The sequence below is a fragment of the Grampus griseus genome (assembly GCF_964374135.1).
Source record: "Grampus griseus genome assembly, chromosome: 18".
Lineage (NCBI taxonomy): Eukaryota > Metazoa > Chordata > Mammalia > Artiodactyla > Delphinidae > Grampus > Grampus griseus.
This window is the reverse complement of record NC_139012.1, coordinates 2,521,706-2,547,034: the sequence shown is the minus strand read 5'-3', so window position 1 is coordinate 2,547,034 and position 25,329 is coordinate 2,521,706. Positions and strand designations below refer to the sequence as shown.

Genomic DNA, 25,329 nt, shown 5'->3' with positions numbered 1-25,329 from the left:
CGACAATCCTCCCTAGAGCGCTTCTTACTTTTCCGCAGAAAAACACTCCCAGCACAGAGCCCGACCCTGACGTCCTGAAACCCTACGCGGGTCCACGACTGTGAGCTCTCAGCTCCGCCGGCACCTGCGTCTGCTCCCCTCACCCCACCCCGTGAAACAGCGTCAGGGTGTAGACACTCCGGAGGACAAGGAAACTTCCTCAAGTGGAAGGCCACCCCGAGCCCCGTCACCCTGAGGCCACCTTCGTCCCAGCCCAGGGCCCGAAAAAGGAATCGTCCTGGAAACCGAGGCCAGGAACGTTTACTGAAGAAATAAACCTGGTGAACAAAGCGTCTTTTTCGCTGCGTGGTCTGGGGCAAGACAACAAACGTCTCTGCCTCAGCTTTCTTTGCAAGGTGGAGAGTCCCACCGAGTCACCCCTTAGATGGCTCCGGGGATTCCCGTGCACGCGGGTGAGCTCTGCGGACACAAGACCCTTGTTCCTATCACTCCCGCGCAGACAGGGCACCCAGACCCACTGGGCCTTCTCCTGAGCGTGGCCTTGTGGCAGAGCAGACCTCCTAAACAAGAAATCTGCTACCGTACATCTATCCAGAGGACAAAAGGCCAACCGAACAATAACGCCGAAAAACTCGGTGTCATTGTGACGTTTGAGAAGTTTCAAATAAAACGCAATGTGGGACCCAAAGATCAGCATCTAATTGATCAGTATTTGCCTGATTTGTCCCCTGCACGGTAATTCTCTCTTGGAGAACACGAGCAACGTCAATGTGCCCAAGCCCGGCCCCCCTCCCACAAGGCAAACACCGGCAGAGTCGTCCCAGGAGCACGTGTGTGGTCAGCTGCATGCTTGTACCTCCTCTCAAAAGCCCCACACGCGCCTGCGCCAGGTCTCCTCCGCGGACGCCACACGGTATCCGGGACCCGGGCACGCGGTGCGCCGAGCGCCACCTTCCCACGCAGGCCTGCGTCCGCGCCCGTCTCCCAGCTGGGCGTGAACCTCGCACCACCCGGTCCGCGCTCTCGCCGTCTCCGGCCGTGACACCCACGCGAGTGCGCAGCCTGAGCTACAGACCCGCACGTGACGCCCTGGTCGAGGACACACGCACACCCTTGGCACGCTGCTGGCAGCGCCTCCGGAGGAGCTTGAACCTGACCCGCCAGGCTCGGGCACAGTGCTGGCGGATGGCTAGACCTCGTCGACGCGATACTAAAGGGCACGTTCTCCTTGCATCTTTAAGCTGCATTTCTCATAGTTTGAGGGAGTTTGAACAGCTCATGTGTTTAGGGACCATCTGCACTAAACCATCTGAAATTAACCTTTTTTCTACAGAGCTGTAGGTCTTTTAGGTCTTTTCTTATTGATATGTAGGAAGTATTTTTTTAAAGAAATCAACCTTTTATCCGCAATGTGAATTTCAATTTTTTTCAGTCTTTCAATCTTATGGCTATTTTATGGCAGGCAGAAAATTTCATTTTTATATTTAGCAATCTTTTACATTTCTCCATCTTTTCTGGGTTTGGAAACAAACTTAGGAAAGCCTTCCCCAACACGAGGCTATAAAAAGTGCCCCAGGGTTTATTCCAGTAATTTGTGGTTCCACTTCTCTTGTGAAATCCGATCTGCTTCAGATTTGGTTGTGAGGCATATATCCAACTTTAGTTTATTTTTTTCCCCAGATGGTTACCCAACTGTCAACACTTTTTACTGAGTAATTCATCTGTTCCCCAATGATCTGAAATGCCATTTTTATCATAAAATAAATTTCCATGATTTACTGTGTCTATTTCTGGCCTTTCTAGTGTGTTCCATCGTCTGTCTCTTCATGTAACGGTAAATTAATGTTTAATCTCTACAGCCCCCAGAGATGCAGAAAGTGGACGGGGTGCTTCGGGGTAGGGCGCAGGGAGGCTGGAGGATGGGGGTTCTGGGGGAAGGGTGGTAACGGTCACCATCTCGACACCGGTGATGGTCACAGGTGTGGAGGGTTTATCCGGCTGCACACGCTGTGTGCACTACGTACAGCTTCCCCCAGGTCTGTTCCACCTCAGTAAAGCTGTGCTAAGAAAAGGGAAAGAATATATTAAAAACAACAACTTTCTATAGCTTTTTAACTTTTAACATCGGGTAGGGCTACTCCCTCCCTTGTCCTGGCTACTCTTGCTTTCTGCTCTTCCGTGTGAGCTCTAGGATCAGCGTGTCCAGCTCCGATAATACGGACACACAGCGCATCGGGGACACCTCTGCACAAACAGGCGTGTCCTGCTCCACGCGTGGTGAGGACGGCTGCAAGCGCTCACAGGCAACAGTGCACTGGAAGTGGGCACGAGCTGTTGCTGGCTTGGGGGAGAGGGAATCATATTCCAAAACTAACATTTTAGTTCTAGGCAGCTGGGCCCACCCCACGGGGGGCTCGCGCTGCTCTCTACACAGAACAACCTACAGGAGGCGCTGCTGACACGGGGTCCTGGTCCCTGTTATTTCAGACCCCCGCCGGATCACCTCAGCTGAGCTCTCCCTGGCAGGGGACCCCGTCGGTCCAGCCCTCGCCCTCAGCTGCGCGTCCAGCCTTCTTCCCGGAGGGAAGGGCACGCGGGCCAGGGTTCCAAAGCACAGAGAGAGTAACTCGGCTTGAATCGCTGAGACGTTTATCATCGTTTTTCTTAACACAGAATGCGACCATGCGAATATACCTCGTTTCTTTTCATCCTTACCCCAGAAATCCTCCTGCGGTTTTTATCCCTGACGAACTATAAAACTGTGCCAAAAATTAAAGTCAAGGAAGTGATTCAGAAAAGTGAAATATTATAATTTAAAGTATTTTAAGAGCAAGTGCTGGAGCAGATGGCATGAAGGGTGTGGCCGTCGTCAACAAAGTTTGCCTTCAGTAAAAAGAACAGCCTCTCTGCTGGATCCTAAGAAACAAATCGGTATCTTCGTACCTCTGTGTGTCAGATGAATGGTTTATCATCTTGAAGTAAGACTCTATTTTGAGGACAGAAGAGACCCTTTGATGCCAGGTTAGCATCCTGCTGTGTAATAAGTACTGAAACGCTCAGGTGTCAAAACTTAAAACACTCTACGCTTAGGATCTTCAACCAATCCTACCGACTCACGTTCTAAGTAGCGCAAGTTCTTTATAAACTAGCAAGCGACGACTCCCCGCGGGGGCCCCCTGTAGCCCCACTCCTCCTGCGCTCCCGGACGCCCAGCCCCTCCCTCCCCAGGCGCCCGGCCTTCACCCCGCGGCTGACACTCCCCTAACCCCGCGCACCCCATCTTTCCCCTCCGGCGCCCACCCGCCAAGCCCCCGCCACGGCTGGACAGCTCCACCTCCGACTCCGAAGACTCACAGCCAGCCCCAAAGCGCCCAGTGCGGGGACACGGCTGCGCGGCCTCTCGTCCCGGCTGGGCGTGAGGACAGGTGAAAGGCCGACCTGGGCGCCCTCCTTCTTGAGCAGCCTGCACCTCCAGACGCCGGCGCTGCCCTGCCGCGGGCTTCCTGCAGGCTACTCACCCAGCTGCCACGCCAGGTCACAGGCTTCTGTCCTTTCCGTCCTACCCCCGGCCAGCGAGGCGGGGCTCCAGCGTCCACCCTGCTCTGCGTCGCGGGACCGACCTTCCCACCAAGCGTCCCGGACCCTGTTCGGCTCCCGCCCGGATCTCAGCAGATTCCAGGACATCGCACGCCTGCCCCCCGCCTTCCCCTTGGTCTGTCCTCATCGTGGACGATAGGACACTCCTTCCTGCATCGTGTTCGCTCAAAAACTCCACTCTAGGACCCTAGGGCTGCCACCCCAGCAGGTGGCTGCACACAAACTGAAGTCAGACGGTCCTGGGCAAACGGCTCCGGTGGCAGGGCAGAGGGACAGCGACAGCAGCGTACGGCGCCTGGCGGTCGGGGCTGGGGCCCCGCCCCTGCGGCCCCAAGCCGCCCGCCCCCTTCCCGCCCCCATCTCCCCCTCCCTCACAGGTCCCCACGAAGGGGCACCTCCCACGTCGGCACCTCGTGACCTCGCCTCTAGGCTCCGGTGGTGGACCAGGGTGGACACCTGACCGCAGGGACACCGGACACAGGCGGGGGATTTGGAGACCAAGCAGACGGAATCAGGCCAGGGCTCGAACTAAACCGTCAGAGAGAACCAGGGATGGGATGATGAACCACCAGCGCTAGCACAGCCTGATCTTCACCTCCAGCCCTGCAGCGGCTCCTTTCTGGTACCAAACGTGGTGTGTCTTTTCCAATGCCAACCACTTCTCCGACCCTCTGACTCCAGCTGAAAGTCAATCCTATTCGTTTTGTTTTTTTTAATAAATTTACTTTATTTTATTGTTATTGATCTTTGGCTGCATTGGGTCTTTTTTGCTGCGCACAGGCTTTCTCTAGTTGCAGCGAGCGGAGGCTACTCTTCGTTGCGGTGCGCGGGCTTCTCATCACGGTGGCTTCTCTTGATGCAGAGCACAGGCTCTAGGCGCACGGGCTTCAGTAGTTGTGGCTCGCAGTCTCAGTAGTTGTGGCTCGCAGGCTCTAGCGCACAGACTCAGTAGTTGTGGCACACGGGCTTAGCTGCTCCGCGGCATGTGGGATCTTCCCGGACCAGGGCTCGAACCCGTGTCCCCTGCATTGGCAGGCGGATTCTTAACCACCGCGCCACCAGGGAAGCCCCGTCAATCCTATTCTGACACCAGCTCCTGGGGTCAGTATAGACCCTGCAAGTTAAGGGCTCAGTCCCACAGGACTGGCCCACTCAGACACCTGCAGCAGTGGGGTCCCCAGGCCACCAGCACTTTTGTCCACCAACTAGAAATTTGGGGGTTTGATGAAACAAGTCACAGAACTCAGGAGAGCACTCCACTTCCCATTATCAGTTTATATAAAGGACACAACTCAGCAGCAGCCCCGTGGACAAGATACGCGGGACGAGGTTGCGCAGGGGGGGCGTACATGCCCTCGGGGGGCCAGGCGGGCACCACCTCCCAGCGCCTCCATGTCCAGCAACCGGGAAGCTCCAGAGCCCATCGTCGGGGGGTTGTATGGAGGCTCTATCCTTGGGAAGGTTGATTAAACCCCTGGCCACCGGTGATCAGCGCAATCTCCAGCCCCTCTCCCCCGCCAGGAGGTAGGCAGGGGTGGAGGGATGCAGGTGGGAGTGAAAGTTCCAGCTCAACTCATGGCTGGTCTTTCTGGCACCAGCCCCCATGCCAACACCGTCTAGAGGCCCCAGCCACTGGTCATCCCATTAGCTCACAGAAGACACTATCACTCCAGCTGTGGACCAGGAACCACGACAAAGACCGCATGCGTATTTTTATTTCAACACAGCCCTGAGCTGAGCTTCAGACTGGTTTGGGTTTCCTCCAATACCTCAAACTCCCTCTCTCTCCACTCACGAAGCGCGCACCCTCCCCCAGTGCAGGGCGCCCACCGAGCCCTCCCGAGGCCCTTGTCCCTGGTCGCATCCCCCCGGCCCAGAGCGGGCCGTTCCCACTGCACTGAGCTGGTCCCGTGCTGGCAGGTCCCACGGTCGACGGAACAAAGCCCAACTCCCAGGGCATCGTCCAGGCCGGGACGCCCCTCCCCCCCCCCAGCTTCGCCAGCTGGCACCGCCCGCCCCACGTGCCAGGGATCCTGCAGGATTGGCTTCCACGCAGGACACGCTCTCCCCTCCACCCAGAATGTCTCACTCTTCACGTGCCAGTCCCTTCCTAACGCTTAACATCCCGCGGGGGCGAACCTCCTCCGATAAGTCATTTCTGAATTCCGGAAAGGCGCAGTGATCCTCTTTGCGCCCCACCCCCAATCTGGGCTTACAAAATAAACTAAGACACACACAGAGCATCCGTCTGAGGGTCCGTCTGCCTCGCCGGACACAAGGTCCGGAGGCCAGGAACTGTCTGTCTGACCTCTGTCCACACAAAGCCTCTGTCCCAGGCCTGAGCCTGGATCTGGATGGTCAATGAAGTTCAGGGACAGTCCTGGAAACGGAAGTCAAGTCCACTGTAAGGGAACACGACACACTGACTGAACTATCCAGACTAAGTAAAAATGGGGAACGCTGCTGTGCTGAGGACGTGAGGAAATACGTCTAAAGTTGGAACCCATTTTCGGCGCTGCTCGTAACCTCTCTCTGAAATGGTCCAACTCCAAGAAGGGTGACAAATCGTATCAGATAAACTGCTCATCATTTGACCTAGTAATTCCACCTTGGGAAAAATATTTAAGCAACCAAAACAGAGGGGGAGAAAAAGAAATTCACTGCAGCACGATTTTTAACACCTAGAAACAATAAAAACAGTCAAGGATGGGGAGGTCCAGAGGAATCTCTGAGTAGCCCCCAACGGCGGAATGCTGTCTAGTTATTAAAAAGGCAAATCGGTAGGAAATAGGAAGATGGGGTTTCTAGGAAATAAATCTGAGAGAAAATAACAGAATATGGGAGGAATGCAAGAGTCCAAAAATAAGGATGGTAGTAAGTACAATGTCTGTGTGACGGAAGGTTGTAAGACTATTTAAAAATGTTTAAGAATACTTAACGTGAAAAGACACTCAAAATGCAATAAGTGGAAAAAGCAGGTTACGAACAATATAAAGTATAAACTCATTTTCTAAAATAACACTATATAAATATATATTCATATATTTTTAAAATTACAGGATGTAAGGCACTCCATGTAGGTTTTCTGTAAATTAGATAATTTAACAATTTTTTATAGATCGTTAGAGATAACTTATAGATATACATAATTGTTATAGAGAGTTGCTAATCATAAAAAGCAGAAGAGGTGAACCTTTGAAAGTAGACTTTTAAAAATATAACTATAGGGGGTTTCCCTGGTGGCACAGTGGTTAAGAATCCGCCTGCCAATGCAGGGGACACGGGTTTAAGCCCTGATCCAGGAAGATCCCACATGCCGCGGAGCAACTAAGCCCGTGCGCCACAACTACTGAGCCCACACGTCTAGAGCCCGTGCTCCACAACAAGAGAAGCCACCGCGATGGGAAACCCACGCACCGCAACAAAGAGTAGCCCCCCACTCGCCGCAACTAAAGAAAGCCTGCGTGCAGCAACGAAGACCCAACACAGCCAAGAATAAATAAAATAATAAATAAATTTATTTTTTTTAAAAAAAAATATATATATATATACATACACATATATAAAACTATAGGGAATTCCCTGGCAGTCCCATGGTTAGGACTCCGTGCTCCCAATGCTGGGGGCCCAGGTTCGATCCCCGGTCAGGGAATTAGATCCCGCATGCGTGCCGCAACTAAGAGTCTGCATGCCGCAACTGAGACCCAGTGCAGCCAAAATAAATAAATAAATAATAAATAAAAATAGAACTACAGGGACTTCCCTGGCGGTCCAGTGGTTAGGACTCTGTGTTCTCACCGCCGAGGGCCCAGGCTCAATCCCTGGTCGGGGAACTAAGATCCCAGAAGCCACGTGGCATGGCCAAAAAACTAAATAAAATTTTTAAAAATAAAAAATATAACTATTTAATCCCTGTGTTAGAATTTGCCCCCAAGACTTCCTCTAAATGCTGAATGAGATATAAGAGAAGCACCCTGTTCACTTAACAAATGAGAAAATTAAACCTCCTATGAGCTAAATTTCCCTAGCCCCAAAATGGCCTTTTGACTTTCCTCTGTAAACCGGGAGTGAGGTATTTACCCTGGAGGCTGAGGGGGCAGGGAAGGGCCTGCATTCAGGCTGGGAAGCCTCCAAGGAACAAGAGGATTCAGGAAGATAACCTGTCAGAGTATCCTCGCAGGGCCACGTGTGGACAGTAAGGCCTGAAGAGTCTTGTGAAGTGCGCATAAGAAGTATCAAATGGGGGTTAGAAGACTCATCAGTCAAAGCACTAATCAAGGGAATCCACACTTACCTCGTTGGCTCTTTTGATTATTTTATCATCCACGTCCGTAATTCCCATCACCATGATGATGTTGCACCCAAAAACCCGGGTCAGGATCCTTCGAATTATATCAAATCTAACGTATGAGCTGAAAGAAAAAAATGTTAGGGCATCTTTAAAACCGAAAGTCGACACTGTGACCTTCAAAAGCGTGCCGTACATTTAACGTGATGCCGCAGGTTGACTGGGAGTGTGTGATACCAAGGACCGTTCCAAGGACAGCTGAGAAAAGGAAAAGCCTTTTACTGACTGGCCCATGTGGGTCTGCATGAGAAACTGACAAAGGTGCTGCCTCAATTTCAGGACACCACATTAGCATTTTTAACTTTACAGACGTTGGGTTTATATCTATTCAACTGTATAAAAAATTCACTTGCGATGCAAGTTCAGGAGGTGGTCAAGATACTGAGAGCTTTAACCATCCTTGTTCGTGTTCCAGAATAACTAATGTTTCACCGTGACAAGAGACAGAAGCAAATAATGACAAATCAGGACAGGGACAATCCCATCAAAGCTGGATAAGATCCTTCCTAAGAAACGTGCACACAACTGTGGAATACAGAAACACCAGCTTATGGACAGACTGCACAGGGGTAATTCAGACTTGTGAAAGCAAAAGGGTTTAACATCTAATATCCATTTAAAATCTCAAGAAACTAGTTTCCCATGAAAACAACCTTAAAACTCAGGGTCAGCTAATCTCATGCTCATCTCTGTTATCCACACGGCCCAAAGTTGAGCTCATAAAATCATTTTCCCGCGAAAATGAGCCTCATTACTGTATCCCTTGAACTCCCAACACCCACCCGCCCCGAAGAAAGCTGAGGCCAAATTCCGGGGACAAGCATCTCCGAAGCTCCTTCTCAAGGAGCTAAAAGGTTAAATATCCTTTTGAAGCCTCAGACTGCTTATTTATGAACTGGGCAAAATTCCACTATGTCATAGGGCTGCTGTACATAATCTTGGTGCCTGTGCAGCAGGAATTCCAACTAATTCTTACTATAATTATCATCAGTGTATCCCTCTTTGTCGAGTCAGGAAAACTCTACAAGAAATGAGATTTAAGAGAAAAAGCTAACAGGAACCTAAAACAGAGTGAAAAAAGAGTCGAATCACATGCGCAGCCCAGATGACCTTGGGGGCTGCGGGTCCCTGACACCTGCATGGGGCTGCTCCCCGGCGCCTCCACGAGCACCGTGGGTACCCTGAAAGCCCAGGTGCAGGGCCAGCTCCCCTGGCTGAGGCCGCACGCCTAGCGGGGAACCTGGACTCGGCAGACACCCGCCTCCCCCTCAGCTCAGCACTTCCCAGCCAGGGGACCTGTCCCCATTTACACTCTGGGGATGAGAGCACCACCACCTGGTGTGGTCAGAGGATATCACTGGCTGGGGTTTGCGCAGCGTTTAGAATGGCACGTAGCAAGCGCTGTGTCTGTTAAGTGTCTGTCTCTCTTTTTTTTTTTTTTTTTGCTGTACGTGGGCCTCTCACTGTCGTGGCCTCTCCCGTTGCGGTGCACAGGCTCCGGACGCACAGGCTCAGCGGCCATGGCTCACGGGCCCAGCCGCTCTGCGGCATGTGGGATCTTCCCGGACCGGGGCACGAACCCGTGTCCCCTGCATCGGCAGGCGGACTCTCAACCACTGCGCCACCAGGGAAGCCCAAGTGTCTGTCTCTTTAACACAAAGGCTGGCAGGGCGAGCCGGGAGGAGAGTGTGGAGACAGGAACCTGGAGAGTGAGTAGGGACAGATGCGCGGAAGGACACGGTCCTGGGCTTTGGGATTTTAAACTTAAGAGCAGTGGACCGTGCCTGATGGTGCCTGACCATCCCTGACCATCCCTGCCCCCAAGATTACAACCTCTTGAGAAATCTTGTAGCACTTAGGGTTCTACCTCGCAGGGACACCCCAAATTGAGGACTCTCCCTGATGACGCGCCGCTGAGATGCCCAGAGTGGTATCCTCAAGGGGGGCCTGGGCGAGGGAGTCGGACAGGAGGCTTCTGGGATGTTGATGACGTTCTGTTTCTCAGTCTAAGAGCCATGAACATGGTCTTGGCCGTACACTGAAGATCTGTACTCTTTTCCGTATTTGTAAGGAGAGATACAAATTACAAATGAAAGGCCTGATTCTGCTAGTTGGAAATAAGGGAGAGGCTCTGCCCTACGCCCCCTTTCTTTCAGGATTTCTTCCTCAGCCCTTTTAAAATGTACCTAAGTGCTTCCAATGGCTAAACAAGCCTCTGTCAGTCTCATAACTCAGGAAAGTTTCAAGGACCTGGGAGCCTTCACTTGGAAATGAAGTTACCAAGAATGTTCACCACCCAATGGGAGGGGCCTAACCTGTGCCCGAATCCACACTACAGACCTGCCTGAACCAGAGAGCTGGGCCCACTCAGCTCACACAAGACTGCAAGTCCCTTCTGTCTCTGCAATCCTTTCAGCGAGCTGCCTGTGCGTCCCATTCTGGTTTAATTCTTATTCGATAGTAACATTGTTTTCTTTCTCTTTTGCCTTTGTGGAGAGGTTTTGCAGGGTGGGAGATACAATAACCTGTACTGTTTTCAATATTTCCCCCAACATATTTAATACTTCAATAAAGAGATCAAAATATGCTTTTTATAATTAACAGTTAAGTTAGCCCAAAGTGAAGGAAAAAATGACTCCTAGACTATTTACTTTGTTATAACACACACAAAATGTTCAGATCTTGCTGGGTGATATATAAAGTTTTGAAAAACGTACTGAATAAAGGTGACTTTTAATCTAGATCTGAACAATAACAAGTTTAAAAGATGCACAAGAGAAAACATGAGGAAAAGCAGCAACTTCAACAAATGTAGAAGGTAGCACATTACCAGGTGGAGACAAGGGGCACATGGAGGTCAGAGCCCCAGGGTCCACCCCTGCTCTCACACTTCCTAACATGTGACCTCCCTCAAGAACTAACGTGTTACCTATTCTCAAGAACTGGGGAGCCTTCACCACACTTTCCACCTCAGGGACTGGGGTAAGCAGCACTTTATGGGAGTTATTTCATAAAATTGTGAAGATTCAAAAAGATGGATACTATTATCCCCACCTCAAAGATGAAGAAACCAGGACTCAAAGTAATAAAGTGGGGGACTTCCCTGGTGGTCCAGTGGGTAAGACTCCGCACTCCCAATGCAGGGGGCCCGGCTTCGATCCCTGGTCCGGGAACTAGATCCCACATGTATGCCGCAACGAAGAAGTCCGCATGTTGCAACTAAAAAAGATCTCACGTGCCGCAACTAAGACCCGGCGCAGCCAAAATAAATAAATGAATAATAAATACGTATTTTTTAAAAAACAAAGTAATAAAGTGGCCTGTCCAAAGCTGGGAAGTAAATAAGCGATGGGGGCCAGAAATAACTCGTGACCAGCTGATTCAAGGGCCCTTGGAAAGGCTTCATCTCACTACCCAACAAGAAGCATCTGATTCCAAAACAGGTCCTTCTTCACTGCTCCTCACTGCCTCCCTGACCTTCCTCACCTGTGAAATGGGACCAAGCGAGACTGTGACATGTATGCTTCCCACGATACCTGCAATACAGTAATTATTCAGCATTCTCAAGTTGCCACTTGAGGGATGGCAAAAACATGCAAAGGCTTTTTCTTTCCAAAATAAATAGTCCCTAAAAGTGTGAAAATTCAACCTCAGGACACTCACCAAGCATGACCCAGGTGTGCATGATCGTAGACAGTTGGTCCACAGCTATACCTAGGAACAGAGTTAAAATTCACCATGTGAAACATATTTGCAAGAAAAGGCACCCCACTCTCATTTATGATCATCATATAATCATGCCTTTTTCGAAAAGTAACCACTTTGGGGGAATGCATAGCCGGGGCTGTATTACACTTGAATCGCTAAATGCACAGCCGAACCTGTTAATCACTATGACTTTAAACATGCTTTTATCACTTATTAAATGCTTCCACCTGAGAACCCAATCCCGCTTTCCATGCAGAGGCCCCGCCTCCGAATACGCTGGGTCCACAGCCCTTCCCGCCCTACCTCCCGCAGCACCCCACCCACCCCCAATCCCCGGGGGCTACCAGGAGGCGGTGTCCGCGCCGCTCACGATCAAAGGGTCTTTCCTCCTGGTGAGGCTGTTGTACACCGTGACGCCCGTGTCGTAGCCCGCAGGCTGCAGCCAGCCCTGGCCGCGCGACCCCGACGCCGCCCGCCCCGGCCGCGGCCCCGGCCCCGGCCCCAGGCCCAGCGCGGCCCGGAAGAGCGAGGAACCCACGGGGACCCCGCGCGTCCGCAGCATGGCTGCCCCGCGAGCCGGGCGCAGATACTCGCCAGCCTCACCCACTCCGGGAGGGGCCACCACGCCCCGCCCACACGGAAGGGGCCCGGTCACGCCCCGCCTACCCCGGAAGAGGCGGTCGGAAAGAGGCCGCCCGCCTCCCTCGGGCTGTCCGGAGCCCGCTGCGGCGCAGGGGGAGGGGCAGTGCCTCAGGGTGGGGGAGGGGAGCGGCAGGCTAGGGTGGTGTTCCCGCTCCGGGCCGCGCGCAGGCCGAGGCGTTCCGCCCTTCTCAGCGCGGGACTGAGCAGAGCCGGTGCAACCCGGGCCTGGGGATGGGCCCACGCGCGGTCGGGCCCGGTTCACGGGGCGGGCACCAGCTGCCGGCTCCTCGCCTGCTGGCGAAGCACGTCTGCACCCCAGCGCACACACTCTGTCTCCGCATGAAAGAGCGAAGCTAGGACACCACCCATTCATCAAGTACGCGTAGTAGGAAATGTCTGCCTGAGATTCATTTTAAGATTAAAAGTTATGTCATCTCGTCTCTTGAGAACAAAAACATTCTGAATTGCGGTTTCAACGGGACTTTTTAAAGGTGGATTCTCTTTAAGTTACTTTCAAATTATCTCGACAAATGTGTCCCTATTGATATCTTCCAAAACCGTGTCAAAAAAAGAAAGAACGAAAGGAAGGAAGAAAGAAAAAGAAAGAAGGAAAGAAAAAGAAAGAGAAAAAGAAAGGAAAGGAAAAAAGAAAAAAAAAATCCCCTTTGCTTTTGCAGTCCTCAAAACAGCACATAAGTTCCCCAGTTCTTTCTTGGGCTTGTTTTGGTCGTTCTATAGAAAGGCAAGTGCTTAACTAGAGACAAACAATTATCTTCCTAGAGCACTTAAACTTTTCCCCAAGATCCCTGGAGTCCAGCTCTGCAGCTAAACGGTAGTCTAACGTGAATTGTGTTCTAAGGCATGCATGACGCTAAAATGTTAGAATCTGTCGTTCAGAATTAGGAGACTTCCACGTCAGTGCTAAGCACACACTCCCCAAATACAGTTCTGCTGGTGCATCGCCCAATCCCTGAGTACTTTAGATTGCAAGTTCCTTTGAACACTCACTGTGCCCACCAACAAATTCAGAAAAGGATTGCAGAATTAATCTCTGATGAAAGCCACCTGTTGTGCAGGTGCGAGAACATCTGAGCAGTAAAACATCTGATAGAGAAAGCTCTAACCCAGATATTAGATATGCCAGTAAAATAAGAAAATGAACAAAAGGCTTGACTGCAATCTGTGAGAATATGCGGAATTCAAGGAAAAAGCTAGAAGTTTTGAAAACAGATTTAGTAAGACAACACCAAACCCCGCACATGAATCTGGATAGCTGGCATGTTTTAATTGGCCATAGGACATCATGATTTTAAACTAACAGTGGTATCTTGTCCTCTGGAAATTGGTCCCGTAAGGTGCTCAGCCCTTGGCAGGCAGCAATGCTACCTTAAGTCTTCTGGGAATCTTCAAACAGTGATAAACATACCCATTATTTAATGATGCTTAAAAGCATGACTCCTCTTGCAGGTTCAATATTAAAGTGACTGGGAAGATATATTAGCACATACACCAAAAGAGTGCGTGAGCGTTGAGGTGACCCCTCAGAGAAAAGTATATTAAAATTAATGATTCCAAAATATCACGAATGCCATTTCTTAGTCCTTCATGACAACAGCAAAAAAAAAAATGTAGTTCTCAGCATTACATTTTCTTTCAAAGCAAAATTTGTAAATCGAAAGTAGAGTAGATAAGATAGCACATATTGTTTAGGGCAATTCAAGTTTGAGATGAATGTGTTAGGATTTATATTTTAAGCACCTCAAAACATAAAGAATTGTATGTTCATCTCTTTTACTCCCATAGGTTTCAGCATCTCCAGTTAAACTAGAAATATAACCTTAGAAAAGAGAATTTAATAACTATTTATGAAACACACTCCAAAGAACAAAATTGAAACAACCAAAATTCTTCAATCTATCCTCAAAATTAAACACTTCTCTTTAGTGGCATATCTAAAATGCGTGGTCACAGTCATGCCTTAGCTATTGGTCTTCTAACCTTATCCAGAAAACGGTAAAGTCATTGGCATACACTTTAAGAACTTTGTAAAGCTAATCAAATATTTTCGGACTTTTTAGCCCAAGGGATAAATTAAATGTCTTATAGACATTTTTCACCACTGCATCCCTACTGCATAGAACAGCAGCTAGCACATGCTAGGTGCTTATTAAATATTTCTTGTTGAATGAATAAGTTTTTTTTGTTTAACGTGTCTGTGAAGTCCATGAAAACATGAAGAATCATTATTGGGATGACATCGTGATTAAAAAACAAACAAGAAAACTCCGGCTTGCTTATCACTGGAAGGGGTAAATTGTTTCTCACCTTTATTCTTAAATCAAGATAAACACTACTCATTTTACAGCCGATGAAGGCAAGGATTAAAAGAACCTATCTCTTTCTTGCAACTGTACTTTAAAATTACTTATTTTTTTTTTATTCAACGTTTACTCTATCCCATATAATGTCTCCGTTTCCACATAACGTCATAGTATTAAAGTCTTTTGTGCAGGCTAGTGGCCAGTAAATGAAACTTAACTCATCATTTGCTTTAAACTGGGCCAAAACTGGAAAAATGCGAATCGCTAAGTAAAATAACAACCATTTTCCTGAATATCGAAGTGAACGTTCTCCTGATGTGAGGGTGGGTTTAGGGGGCTGAGAGTAAAGATCAAACCCGTTTACTTCAAAGTGTAAGTATTATTCGTCGTTTATCACCGCATCAACGATCCAATGTGAACAACTCATTTCGAAACACAAACAGCTCCATTTAGTCTCGTCTGCGCCCCGCAGATCGCTGGAATGAGCACCGCTGCAGATAATTACCTATTTTATAAACACTGGATTGGTCTGCACTGCTACTGGGTTACAAAGAGTAACTTAAAACTTCCCGGCGGTCGTGGTTGTCACAACACTGCTTCTCCGGAGACTCGGAGCTCCAACCAGAACGTGCCGAACCTCAGAGCATCGCTCCCCGACCAAATGGAGCGTCCGCGGGGCAGCAGGGCACCCGGGAGCGAGGCCGAAACGCCCCATCCACGAGCCGAAGGGCGCGGCGCCGCCCAGGCGCGGAGCTGGTACGGACGTCCGGAGGCTGCGGCCGAGCTACCTGACAGGGTTAGAGACCGCGACAGGACACCCGCCCCTCGGAAGAGGAGACGGCCAAACAGCTGAGCACAGCCGAAGCGGCCGAGCGCGCCAAGCAGCGAACACCAGCCGTGGCGCAGGCCTGGGCCCAGAGGACAAAAGCCGGAGCCGTGGCTACGCCCGTGGGCGGGGCCTCTGCCGGAAGGGGCGGGTCTGAGCGCGGGCCCGTCGTCTAGGCAACGGGGCTCTTCCGAAAGTCCTAATCGAGGAGTTTAGGGCCGGGAGAGGAGCCATGGGGGGGAGGGGAGGGGCCGAGCCAGCACAGGGAGAGACCCCCCCAGGACCCCGACAAGTGGAAGCCTGCCCCGCCCCGCTTTGGGCGGTCTTTCGAAATGGGGGCACGGACTTAAAGAACGGATTCCAGGACACAGGCGGGAAGGAGTCGGGGTGGCGCGACCTCTGCGGGGGCCCGGCTTGGGGAACGACTCCCCTCTCGAGCCCCTTTGTCACCAAGCCGCCCAACACTGGGCTCCGGCCGGCAACACAAAGGGAGGGCGGTGAGGACCGCGCAAGCGCGGGAGCCGCCGAGGCTGCTGGGAGTGGTGGTCCGACTGCCGAATGGTAGGTCTCCCGCGCGGGCAGGCTGCTGCCTGGGCCGCACCATTGCGCATGCGCCATCGCTTCCGGCCTGCTCGGCCAGCCCTCTCCCTCCGCCCCCTGGAGGACGCGGGTTTCTAGTAGTAAGAGCCCGGGAGGAGGTATCCGTGATCGCCCCGCCTTCTCTTCGTCCTGATTGGACTACTGAGGGAGAGCGGCACCTCGATTGGCTGTCGAGTTTGCCAGTCTGTTCCGAGCCTTACTTATTTCCCGCTGCAAGGCGGGCTTCGGAGAGTGAGGGGCTGAGCGTGGGGTGGGAGGTGGCAACCTGGGCTTGCGATGGTGCCACTGCCGGGTCCGTTCCGGCCAGGTCTGGGGCGGGGTTACCTGCTGCCCCGCGTCCCCCTGTGGGCGTGCAGTGCCGCCCGACGCGCTCCGCCTGCAAGTGCGAAACTCCTAGTAAAGTTTGCGCCTCGCCCGCTGCCCCTTGCCCTCGCGACCCCCGCCCGGGCAAAAGTGACAGACAAACCCACACCCCCGGGCGGCGGGGCTGGTGAGGGGCATGAATGCGGTGGGGGCGGGGCCCACGGGAGAGGGGGGGCGGAGGGGCCGGGGCGCATGCGCGGTGCTGGGGGCCGAATGTTTCCCAAGTGTTTGAAACTGGTATTTGGGTTTTCCACGTTGGACAAGTGCGGCGCGGCGGGCGGCGCGCGCCCCTTCCCGCGCTCGCTCGGCCCCGGCCCCGGCCCCTGCGCCGGGGTGCGCGCCCGCACGCCCGCCTGCGCCCGCCCCGCGCCTGAGGCCGCCGAGCGCCGGTCCGGCCCGCCAGGCGCCGGTCCCCGGGCCCAGGCAGCGCGGCTCGCAGATGTAGCGGCGCGGGGCCGGCCGGAGGGGGGGCGACGGCGGGCGGGAGCCTTGCATTTTGCAGCGCTGGGCTCCGAGGGGGCGGGGGCCGGAGGAAGCGGAAAGCCGCGCGGAGTCGCCGGGGACCTCGGTGAACCATGTTGAGCCCTGCCAACGGGGAGCAGATCCACCTGGTGAACTATGTGGAGGACTACCTGGACTCCATCGAGTCTCTGCCTTTCGATCTGCAGAGAAACGTCTCTCTGATGCGGGAGATCGACGCGAAATACCAAGGTACGGCGGGATGGATGGGCGGGGGCGGCTGCTCCATCCCCACCGGTCGCGGCGCGCCGCGGGGCTGCGGGCCGTCCTGCTCCCCTCCTGGAGAGCCGCGAGCCCGCGGCGGGGCCCTTGCTGGCAGAAACAAAAGGTCTGGAGCGTCTTTGATTTGCCAAGGTCCTTGTGCGCGAAGCCCGGACACGGAGGAGGAAGGAGGAACGAGAGGTCTCAACGCCAGGCTGCGCGAGCAAAGCGCTCTTTGTAGTGAAGTGACGAGGCGGGGTGCTGCGGGGGAGGGGGCGCAGGGGGCGCAGGCTACAGCGCCGAGGGAGGGATGTGCCGCGGTCGCTAGGCTGAGGGGCGCAGGGACGGGGCTGCGCGCAGGGCTGCTAGGAGGGCGCTGCGGACGAGGGGTCCCCCGGCCCTGCTCGCTATCCCCGGAACCACCTTCACCCAGTCCCGAATCTGAGTGTTACATAAAGTCCGGGGTCCGTACCTCGCGTGGTGTAGCCCCAGTCGCCCCCGCCCAGCCCCCGGTCCTGGACACCGAGTGAGGGCCGACTTGAGAGGGGCGACGCGGCCGGATGTAGTTCGCGGAGGGCCAGGGCTTTATTCCGTGTATGCAGTGGGGAAGGGGAGGGCAGGGAAGGGAGGATGGGGCGAAGAAGTCGCCCATCTGTGCTGCGCTCGGGGGGCGCAGGCAAGTATTGTCGGCTTGGAGAGGAACATGGCAGGGGAGAGGACCTGTGGGTCGTTCTCTGCAGCCCCGGCTGCCCAGACTGCCGGAGAGAGACGGAGGGTTCGGGTCCGCTGGGAATTGCTGGCTGTTGGGGAAACTTTCCTGCCTGGTCAGGCACGGCATTGGGGTCTGTATTTGGAACGTGGATAGTCACTCGGAGTTTACCCATGTTTACAGGACTGCGCAGCAGGCAAACGGAAGAGTGGGGGGAGGTGGGAAGCCAGGAAGCGCCCCACAGCGCCCCGAAAACTCCTGAGGGGAAGGCGCCCCTGCGCGCTCTACCGAAGGCTCGGCTTCGCAGCGACTTTTATAGGAGCCTTATTAGCATATTGCGAATGTTCCGCCTCGGCCTCCTGTAATTGGCCGTGGCATCTCCCATGGAATGTCCTTATCAGTCAGCTGCTGAACCATTGGTTGCTGGGCCGGATGAGGGCGGGCCTTGCGCAGTGACTGGCACGGGTCTCTGTTTCCGCTGCTTTCTTTTTTCTCTTTGGTAGAGGGGCGGGGAGGAGGGAGGAGGTCGAGTTGATTTGAATGTCTTCGGGTCTCTTGGCCTCCGCCGTCGCATTGGCCATTGGTGTAGCTAGGGCGGGCTGTGTTCTCTGGTCCTGCGTTGTGATTGGTGCCTCGCCTGGCCTCCGCCCTCCGGCCCGGCGATCCCCATAGGCAGTGGTTCCAGGGGCGGGGCGCGCCGCCGGCTGATCACCTCCCCATTGGCGGGGATCGGCTTGGCCCCGCCCCCACGGACGTGATGCTGGTCACTTCAGTCGCGGGGCAATGGCGGCGCCCGGGGGACAGGGCGAGGCCGGTAATCCTTGCTGCCGGGGCTGCCGAGGGCGCAGTCGGGCCTCCAGCCCGGGCCCCGAGGACCCGCGGGTGCGGCTGCGTGGAGCGGGGGCAGCGTGAGTGACCCGGGCCTGGTGGGTCGGTGACCCAGGACAGGGAGAGCCGGGCGGCCCCCGAGGGGGTCCCGTGTGCGCTGAGCTCGGAGGCGGCTCGGGTGGTGGAATGACTAAAGCGGAGAGTTAACGGGTTTCCCAGTCTTTGAGGAATTCGTCGTGACCGGCACTGTTCCTTAGCATTTCTAGGAAATCGCAAGGAGACGAAGAAGTTCATACTGAAAATTTTCAAGCGTCCACGTCAGTGTACCGTTGAGGTTGCTTTCTTACAGCTTTCTTTACTGTCTGACACCCTGTTTTACCGATTCAGAGCCGGAGTGTCTTCCGTCGAGTTAATACACGCTCAGTGCGTACTTGGCTCCTTCGGAGAAAATCGGTCCCACCCGCACGCTACCCGGCTCACGTGGAAGCCAGTGCCCTGAGTGAGCTGCAGAGCCTTAACATCCGTCATGGTAATAGTCGTAACTCATTTGGTTGGGACTTAGTACTGAGTGTTGAGATACGCAGCACAGTCTAATCTAAAAATTAAGGCTTTATTTTTAAAAGAACTCCTAGGTTGCAAGTCAAACTTTGGTTAACAGTATTTGCATAGTAAACATCAACTGGACATTAATTCATAAGGATGGATCGTAATTAGTTTACCAATGATATTTGAGGTTATTTTGAATTTAAAATATTTTTCAGCTACTCTTAAAGTATTATTTTTTAAATGCCCACGCACCAAGGAAGGCTTCATAAAGAACTTCAGCGCAATCCCTGTGTAAAACAAAAAAAACATTTCTAATAATTGGACAGATCAGTTTAAATTTGGCTGCAGTCTCACTTAATCCTTAGATTCTTTCCATGGTACCCTTGCTTTCCTATAGTGACGGTATGGAGCATTTTTAGAAAAAAGGGTCAGCAGCGGTTGGAGCTGATGAAGCTGAAGAAGCCAGGTGTGCTGACAGGATGCCGCCCTAGTTAGCACAGGGGTTCCTGTTTACAGATGTTTGTACTTCAGGGGCTTTGTTGATAAGAATGCTTCGCTTGGGGCATCGAAGAAATGTATGCTGTTGTGTAGGTAAAAGAATTATTTCTTGGTAATTTTGTAATGGGGTGTTTGTTTTTTCCCCACAGCGGAGCTTCACGTGGCTGTAAGCTTGCTTGTGATGTAAAAGAAGCTGTGTGCTATGAAATTTTAAATTAGCAATATGATGGAATTGTTCTCTTTTCTATGAAATGGTAATTGTCTTTAGAAACTTGGTTACTAATTAAACCAAGTGATATAGTTTTGTAATGTGTAATCACTTAAAAAATAAATGGCAGAAACTCATATTTTAGCACCTGTGAAATAGAACTTGGATAAGTTGAGTAGAGCTGTTTATTTTCAGGAATAATTACTCCAAGAGCCCATGAGACTATGGCATTCCTCCTTTCTGGTTGCAGACAGTCTGCATTGTTCCTCTAAGAAATGTCTTCAGCGCTATCTTCAGTTGAAGAATGTATCCTGGAAAATAATATGTGCTTAAGTAGTGTTCGCCTAAGTTCATATGTTTGCTCTAGTGTGAGGTTTATGCCCTATAACTAATTGGATATACGATCTGGAAGGGGTTATGTCACATTTTATACTCGTCCCACCCATATCCTCCCACAGCTTCCGAGTTGGGAGAGTTGAATTGCCTTATTTTAAGACACTACAAAAGGTTTTCAGGAGAAAAATCTGATACTATTTAATTTAATGGTTACTGTTTAGGGAAAATAACTCTGGGAATTTCTATCTGTGTATTTAAGTAGATTCTTGGGAAGAATATTTACTTTCTTTATTTCAATCAGATTATCTAAAATCTGTTGTCTTTTATAGATATAGATGTTATTGTTTTAAGTAGTAAGTAAAATCTGCAACGTTTGTTTTAAAGCAAGGCTGGGTCGCCTGGCTTATTGTGACAAACCATTCTTGTTTTCAGTAATACACGGTAATGCAGAGATATTCCTGTATGTGCTGGGGTGGAATGATGTGACCAATAAACTGAGGCCCTGGGTCACTATGTAGTATTTATGTACGTTCTCTAATTTAATCCGGTATTCTAGATGTCGGTGCATGAAAATAGCTAAAATAACAACCTTTCAATTATTACAAAAATATTTGAATAAAAACAATGGAAATTTAGGACATAATCATTAATTTTATAGAAAATAAAGGTTTGGACCTCAGCACTTCACCTAAACTTGAACTTTCCCTGTAGCTGCCTGTCCAAGGAGTTTTCATTACCCAGTCTCTGAATGCACACAGAGTCCCTTGGGGAGCTTTGAGGGGCACTTTGATAAATAGGAACTGTGTTGATGTTTGTATTTAGTTCTAGAGATTTTTTTCACCAGGAAAAAAAAAAAAAAAGCCTGCCAGAGAGGCCTACAGGTTACACGTTTTCGTGCTAGGAAGCCTTGCATTGATCCTTTTTGTCCCTTAACAGTTACTTTTTTTGTAGATTAGAGAACCGAAAGCCTTGGTAGGGTTTACAGTGAGGGTGTAACGCTAATTTTTTCCTTTGCAGAAATCCTGAAGGAACTGGATGAGTATTACGAGAAGTTCAAGCGGGAGACGGACGGCACCCAGAGGAGGAGAGTGCTGCACTGCATTCAGAGGGCCCTGATTCGGAGCCAGGAGCTGGGCGACGAGAAGATCCAGATCGTGAGTCAGATGGTGGAGCTGGTGGAGAACCGGGCCAGGCAGGTGGACAGTCACGTGGAACTCTTTGAGGCACATCAAGAGGTCAGTGACACCACTGGCCACAGCAAAGCTGGCCAGGATAAGTCAAAAACTGAGACAGTCGCGCAGGCAGAAAAGCCTAACAGCAAGCGGTCCCGGCGACAGCGCAACAACGAGAATCGGGAAAACGCAGCTAATAATCACGACCATGATGACATCACCTCCGGAACGCCTAAGGAGAAGAAGGCGAAGGCCTCCAAGAAGAAGAAACGCTCCAAGGCCAAAGCCGAGAGGGAAGCATCCCCTGCAGACCTTCCCATTGACCCGAACGAGCCCACGTACTGTCTGTGCAATCAGGTCTCCTATGGAGAGATGATCGGCTGTGACAATGACGAGTGCCCCATTGAGTGGTTCCACTTCTCCTGCGTGGGGCTGAACCATAAACCCAAGGGCAAGTGGTACTGCCCCAAATGTCGAGGGGAGAACGAGAAGACCATGGACAAGGCCCTGGAGAAGTCCAAAAAGGAGCGGGCCTACAACAGGTAGTGGCGGGCCTGGCTGGACCGAGGCGAGCAGGGCGAGCCGTGTATTTATTGCATCGCCATCTGGACGGGCGCAGGGACTGCACGTGTAGCCTTCTGAAGACTGTTGGAAGAGGAGCCGTTCCTCTCGTGGGATGACCGGGGTTCTCTTTGCTTTTCCGTTGGTGCACATGTGTAACGAGAGAGTGGTCTGTGGATCAGCATTTTAGAAACTGCAAATATAGGTTTGAATTAAACACTCGAGTGGGTCTCTGGTTTCTGTCGTTTTTGTTGGCAGTCGGGGATGACTTGGAAGCAACCGAACACATTAAATGTGGAAAGGAGATTTCATTTAGCTACTATTTTATTTTTTAAAAAATGTTATTACTTCACAAACAGATTTTTAAAAAGTTAGCCGAGTTGCTGAAAATATAGCCCGTAGCAAATTTGTTTTGTGCTCTAATAGTGTATATCCATGTAACAGTTCCATAGAAAGGTTTAAAGTTTGAAAATCATTTTTTTAAAAAGCTAAATGGTTACATTTTACCTGACAAACGTTTTATATACTGGCCCGTTCCCCAAATGGCCATTTTTAATGGTTGGGTACATTTTTTTATTAAACCGAACAGGAGTGGTCCAGTCCTGGAGCTTCAGATCACGCTTCTGCCATCAACAAATACTAGTGTAGCTGTCTTTAACTTACATAAGGTGTGCAACTGTGCATTTTCAAGTGAACTTGCACTCGCTGCATTATAGTCAGAAGTGCAGCCAGATGCCATGGTGTGCATGGGAGCCGTACAGACTTGACATCAAGAAATAAATGCAACTTGGCCAGTTTGTTTGTCTACCAGTATATTTAATCTTGACATAAGTAAGTGTTAAATTTTTGTCTTAAACATGTGTCACCAGCAGCTTAGACAAAGCCTTAAGCAGATTTTGTATTATTGTTCTCGCTTAATAATGAAGTAGAAGTTATCTAATTGCCGGCAAAAAATAAGTGTTAAAACAGAGCGTATGTTTAGAGCAGGGGTGGGGGTTACTGCCCACAGACCAAATACAGCCCACCACCTGCTTTTGTATGGTGTGTGAGCCAGGAAGGATCTTAACATTGTTAAATGGTTAAAAAAAAAAAATCAACATGAGAATCCAATTTCGTGACATATGAAAATTATATGAAATTCAAGTTTTAGTGTCCGTAAATAAAGTTTATTGACACAGCCAGGCTCATTCACTAGCGCATTGTGTGTGGCCGCTTTGGTACAGCGTCAGAGTTGAGTGGTTGGGACACAGCCCATACAACCCACAAAGCTGAAATTATCTACTTTCTGGCCCAGTCAAAGCACTGTGCTGACCTCTGATTGAGACTGACTTGTTGCATGGTAATCGGTGCCCTCCACCGCCCACATATTGAAAGGGTCAAGGGAATTTTTCTTTCTAAGCGCTATATGGTTCACTTTAACCCTGTATTGGAGAGAACGGTTTCTCTCCGTAGTCTGCTGAGTCCCTGAAGCTACCACAAGGAAGAATCGAGGAACCGCCGTCGCGTCTGAGCACGTGCATGGCATGTGTTTATTACACGTAAAGCCATAAGTTGTTTTCTGATTGTTGACTTCGTTTGGTAAGCAATTAATGAGAACTTCTTTTATGCCAGACATAACTCCCTAACTTTTACATTGAATTTCCAGTACAGAGGGCTGTTTGGTAGAGAAATGCACGTTGTAGTTGATCACACGTTAAAAGGTGAACTGTTTGCCTATCAATACCTACAAATGGGCATTTGCTTTCCAGCAAAACTCCCAAACGTTTAAGAATCTTAAGTGTTTAAATTTGATACGCTTTACCTAGACAAATAAAAATTAGGAAGTTTACTAGATGAAAATAACTAAAATAGTCAATGACAGTCCAATGGCGAGAAGAGCAGTTTAAACGAATCTTTGCTTGTATAAATCGACTATATTGAAAACAATTCTATTTGCTAGTTTTCCACTTCTATTTTAATTAGAGCTAATGATGACAGTTAAGTTATGGAAGTGAAAATTGAAGAGAACATATTTGCTAATACTGGGTTTCTTCACGTTTATTCAGTTTCAGTGTAGACAGCTCTACTGGAGAGAGACAGGCACAGGGGCCAAACCTTGCTATGTCCGACCTCCATCTTTGTCCCTTAGGGCTTAGGTCTTGAATAAATTGCCTAACTCGTGATCATGGTTCTTCACTTTTAAAATACAGTTCACCCTTGCTCAGCATAGGTTTGAAGTGCATGGGCCTACTTACACGCGGGTTCTTTTCAAAAGTAAACACTACAGTACTGCATGGTCTGCATTTGGTTGAATCCGTGGACTCTGAACCCCAGATACAGAGGAACTGCAGGGACGGAGGGCCAACTCTAATTTATACTCGGATTTTCCACTGCCCTGGGGTCAGCACTCCTAACCTCCGTGGTGTTCAAGAATCAGCTATATGTTTCATTTAGGGTGGTTCCGAGAACTGAATGAGGTGAAGTAAGACACTGGCATAGCGTTAATCTAAAGCTGGGTCTTTTTTCCCCACCTTTGATGAAGTTTCCAGTAAGGACAAGTGGCTAGCCATGTTTTCTTTTTAAAATGTGTAGGGTTACAGAGGCAGAGTTTGTTAGATTTAGCTGTCTTTCAAATCACTTTGATTAATTCCAGTGGACACTGGATAAAAAGTCACAGATAAGTGCTTAGAACCTTATCACCAGGTAAGTGATAAGATAAAGCAGAAAGATCCAGGTAGCCCTCGGGGAGTGCCGAAAATGGGATTGAATTCTTTTTGTATTTATTTAGGTTAGTGAAAAGCTATCTAATGTTAGAACAGTTGCTTTTGTTTATTTGCTTTTTGGTTTTTTTGATTTCAACATTTTTATGGAGGTATAATCGACATAACATTAAATGTTATGTTTCAGGTGTGCAACGTAGTGATTGGATATTTGTATATATTGCAAAATGATCACCACTAAGTCTAGTTGACATCTGTCACCACACAGTTATAATTTTTTTTAATCTTGTGATAAGGACTTTTTAAGATTTACTTTCTTAACTTTCAAATATGCAATACAGTATTATTAAGTATAGTCACCATGCTGTACATTAGATCCCATGAGTTATTTGTAACTGGAAGTGTGTACTTTTTGACCCCCTTCACCCATTTCATGCACCCACCACCTCTGCTAACCACCAGTTGCTTATGTTTAATAACCAAGTTATTACAGTCCAGATAAAAGGTCTAAAATGTTTCCATTAGAACATACTTTATTTTAAACTGGGACAAGGCAACTCGGTTCACTCAACCACTGCATATCAGGCAGCCATGGCATGGTGTACCTGGGGCACAGGGTGCTCAGAGGAGGGTACCTTCAGGGTCCT

The 25,329-nt window shown here is 50.3% G+C and overlaps 2 protein-coding genes across 4 annotated transcripts in view; one reads left to right on the top strand and one right to left on the bottom strand.

The window, feature by feature from the left end:
• CARS2 (cysteinyl-tRNA synthetase 2, mitochondrial) overlaps positions 1-12,215 on the bottom strand; it is a gene marked incomplete at its 5' end in the record, with an annotated part of 36,653 nt that extends 24,438 nt beyond the window's left edge. Inside the window, 3 exons of the mRNA XM_082675463.1 lie at positions 7,892-8,009; positions 11,609-11,659; positions 11,998-12,215. Of these exons, the coding sequence (XP_082531589.1) occupies positions 7,892-8,009; positions 11,609-11,659; positions 11,998-12,215 (387 nt within the window). The remainder of the gene's footprint in view (positions 1-7,891; positions 8,010-11,608; positions 11,660-11,997) is intronic.
• A 4,511-nt stretch (positions 12,216-16,726) lies between these two features.
• Positions 16,727-22,357, top strand: ING1 (inhibitor of growth family member 1; the record flags this gene model as incomplete). 3 transcript variants are annotated; one of them, XM_082675410.1, is made up of 2 exons in its annotated part: positions 16,727-17,116; positions 21,268-22,357. In XM_082675410.1, the coding sequence occupies 2 exons, from the start codon at positions 16,981-16,983 to the stop codon at positions 21,966-21,968; spliced, it is 837 nt and encodes a 278-aa protein (XP_082531536.1). In that variant the 3' UTR covers positions 21,969-22,357. The 3 variants fall into 3 exon arrangements, with proteins under 3 accessions (XP_082531536.1, XP_082531535.1, XP_082531537.1); XM_082675409.1 differs by lacking the exon at positions 16,727-17,116 and adding an exon at positions 18,592-18,742; XM_082675411.1 differs by lacking the exon at positions 16,727-17,116 and adding an exon at positions 19,042-19,191.
• Positions 22,358-25,329: the final 2,972 nt, after the last annotated feature.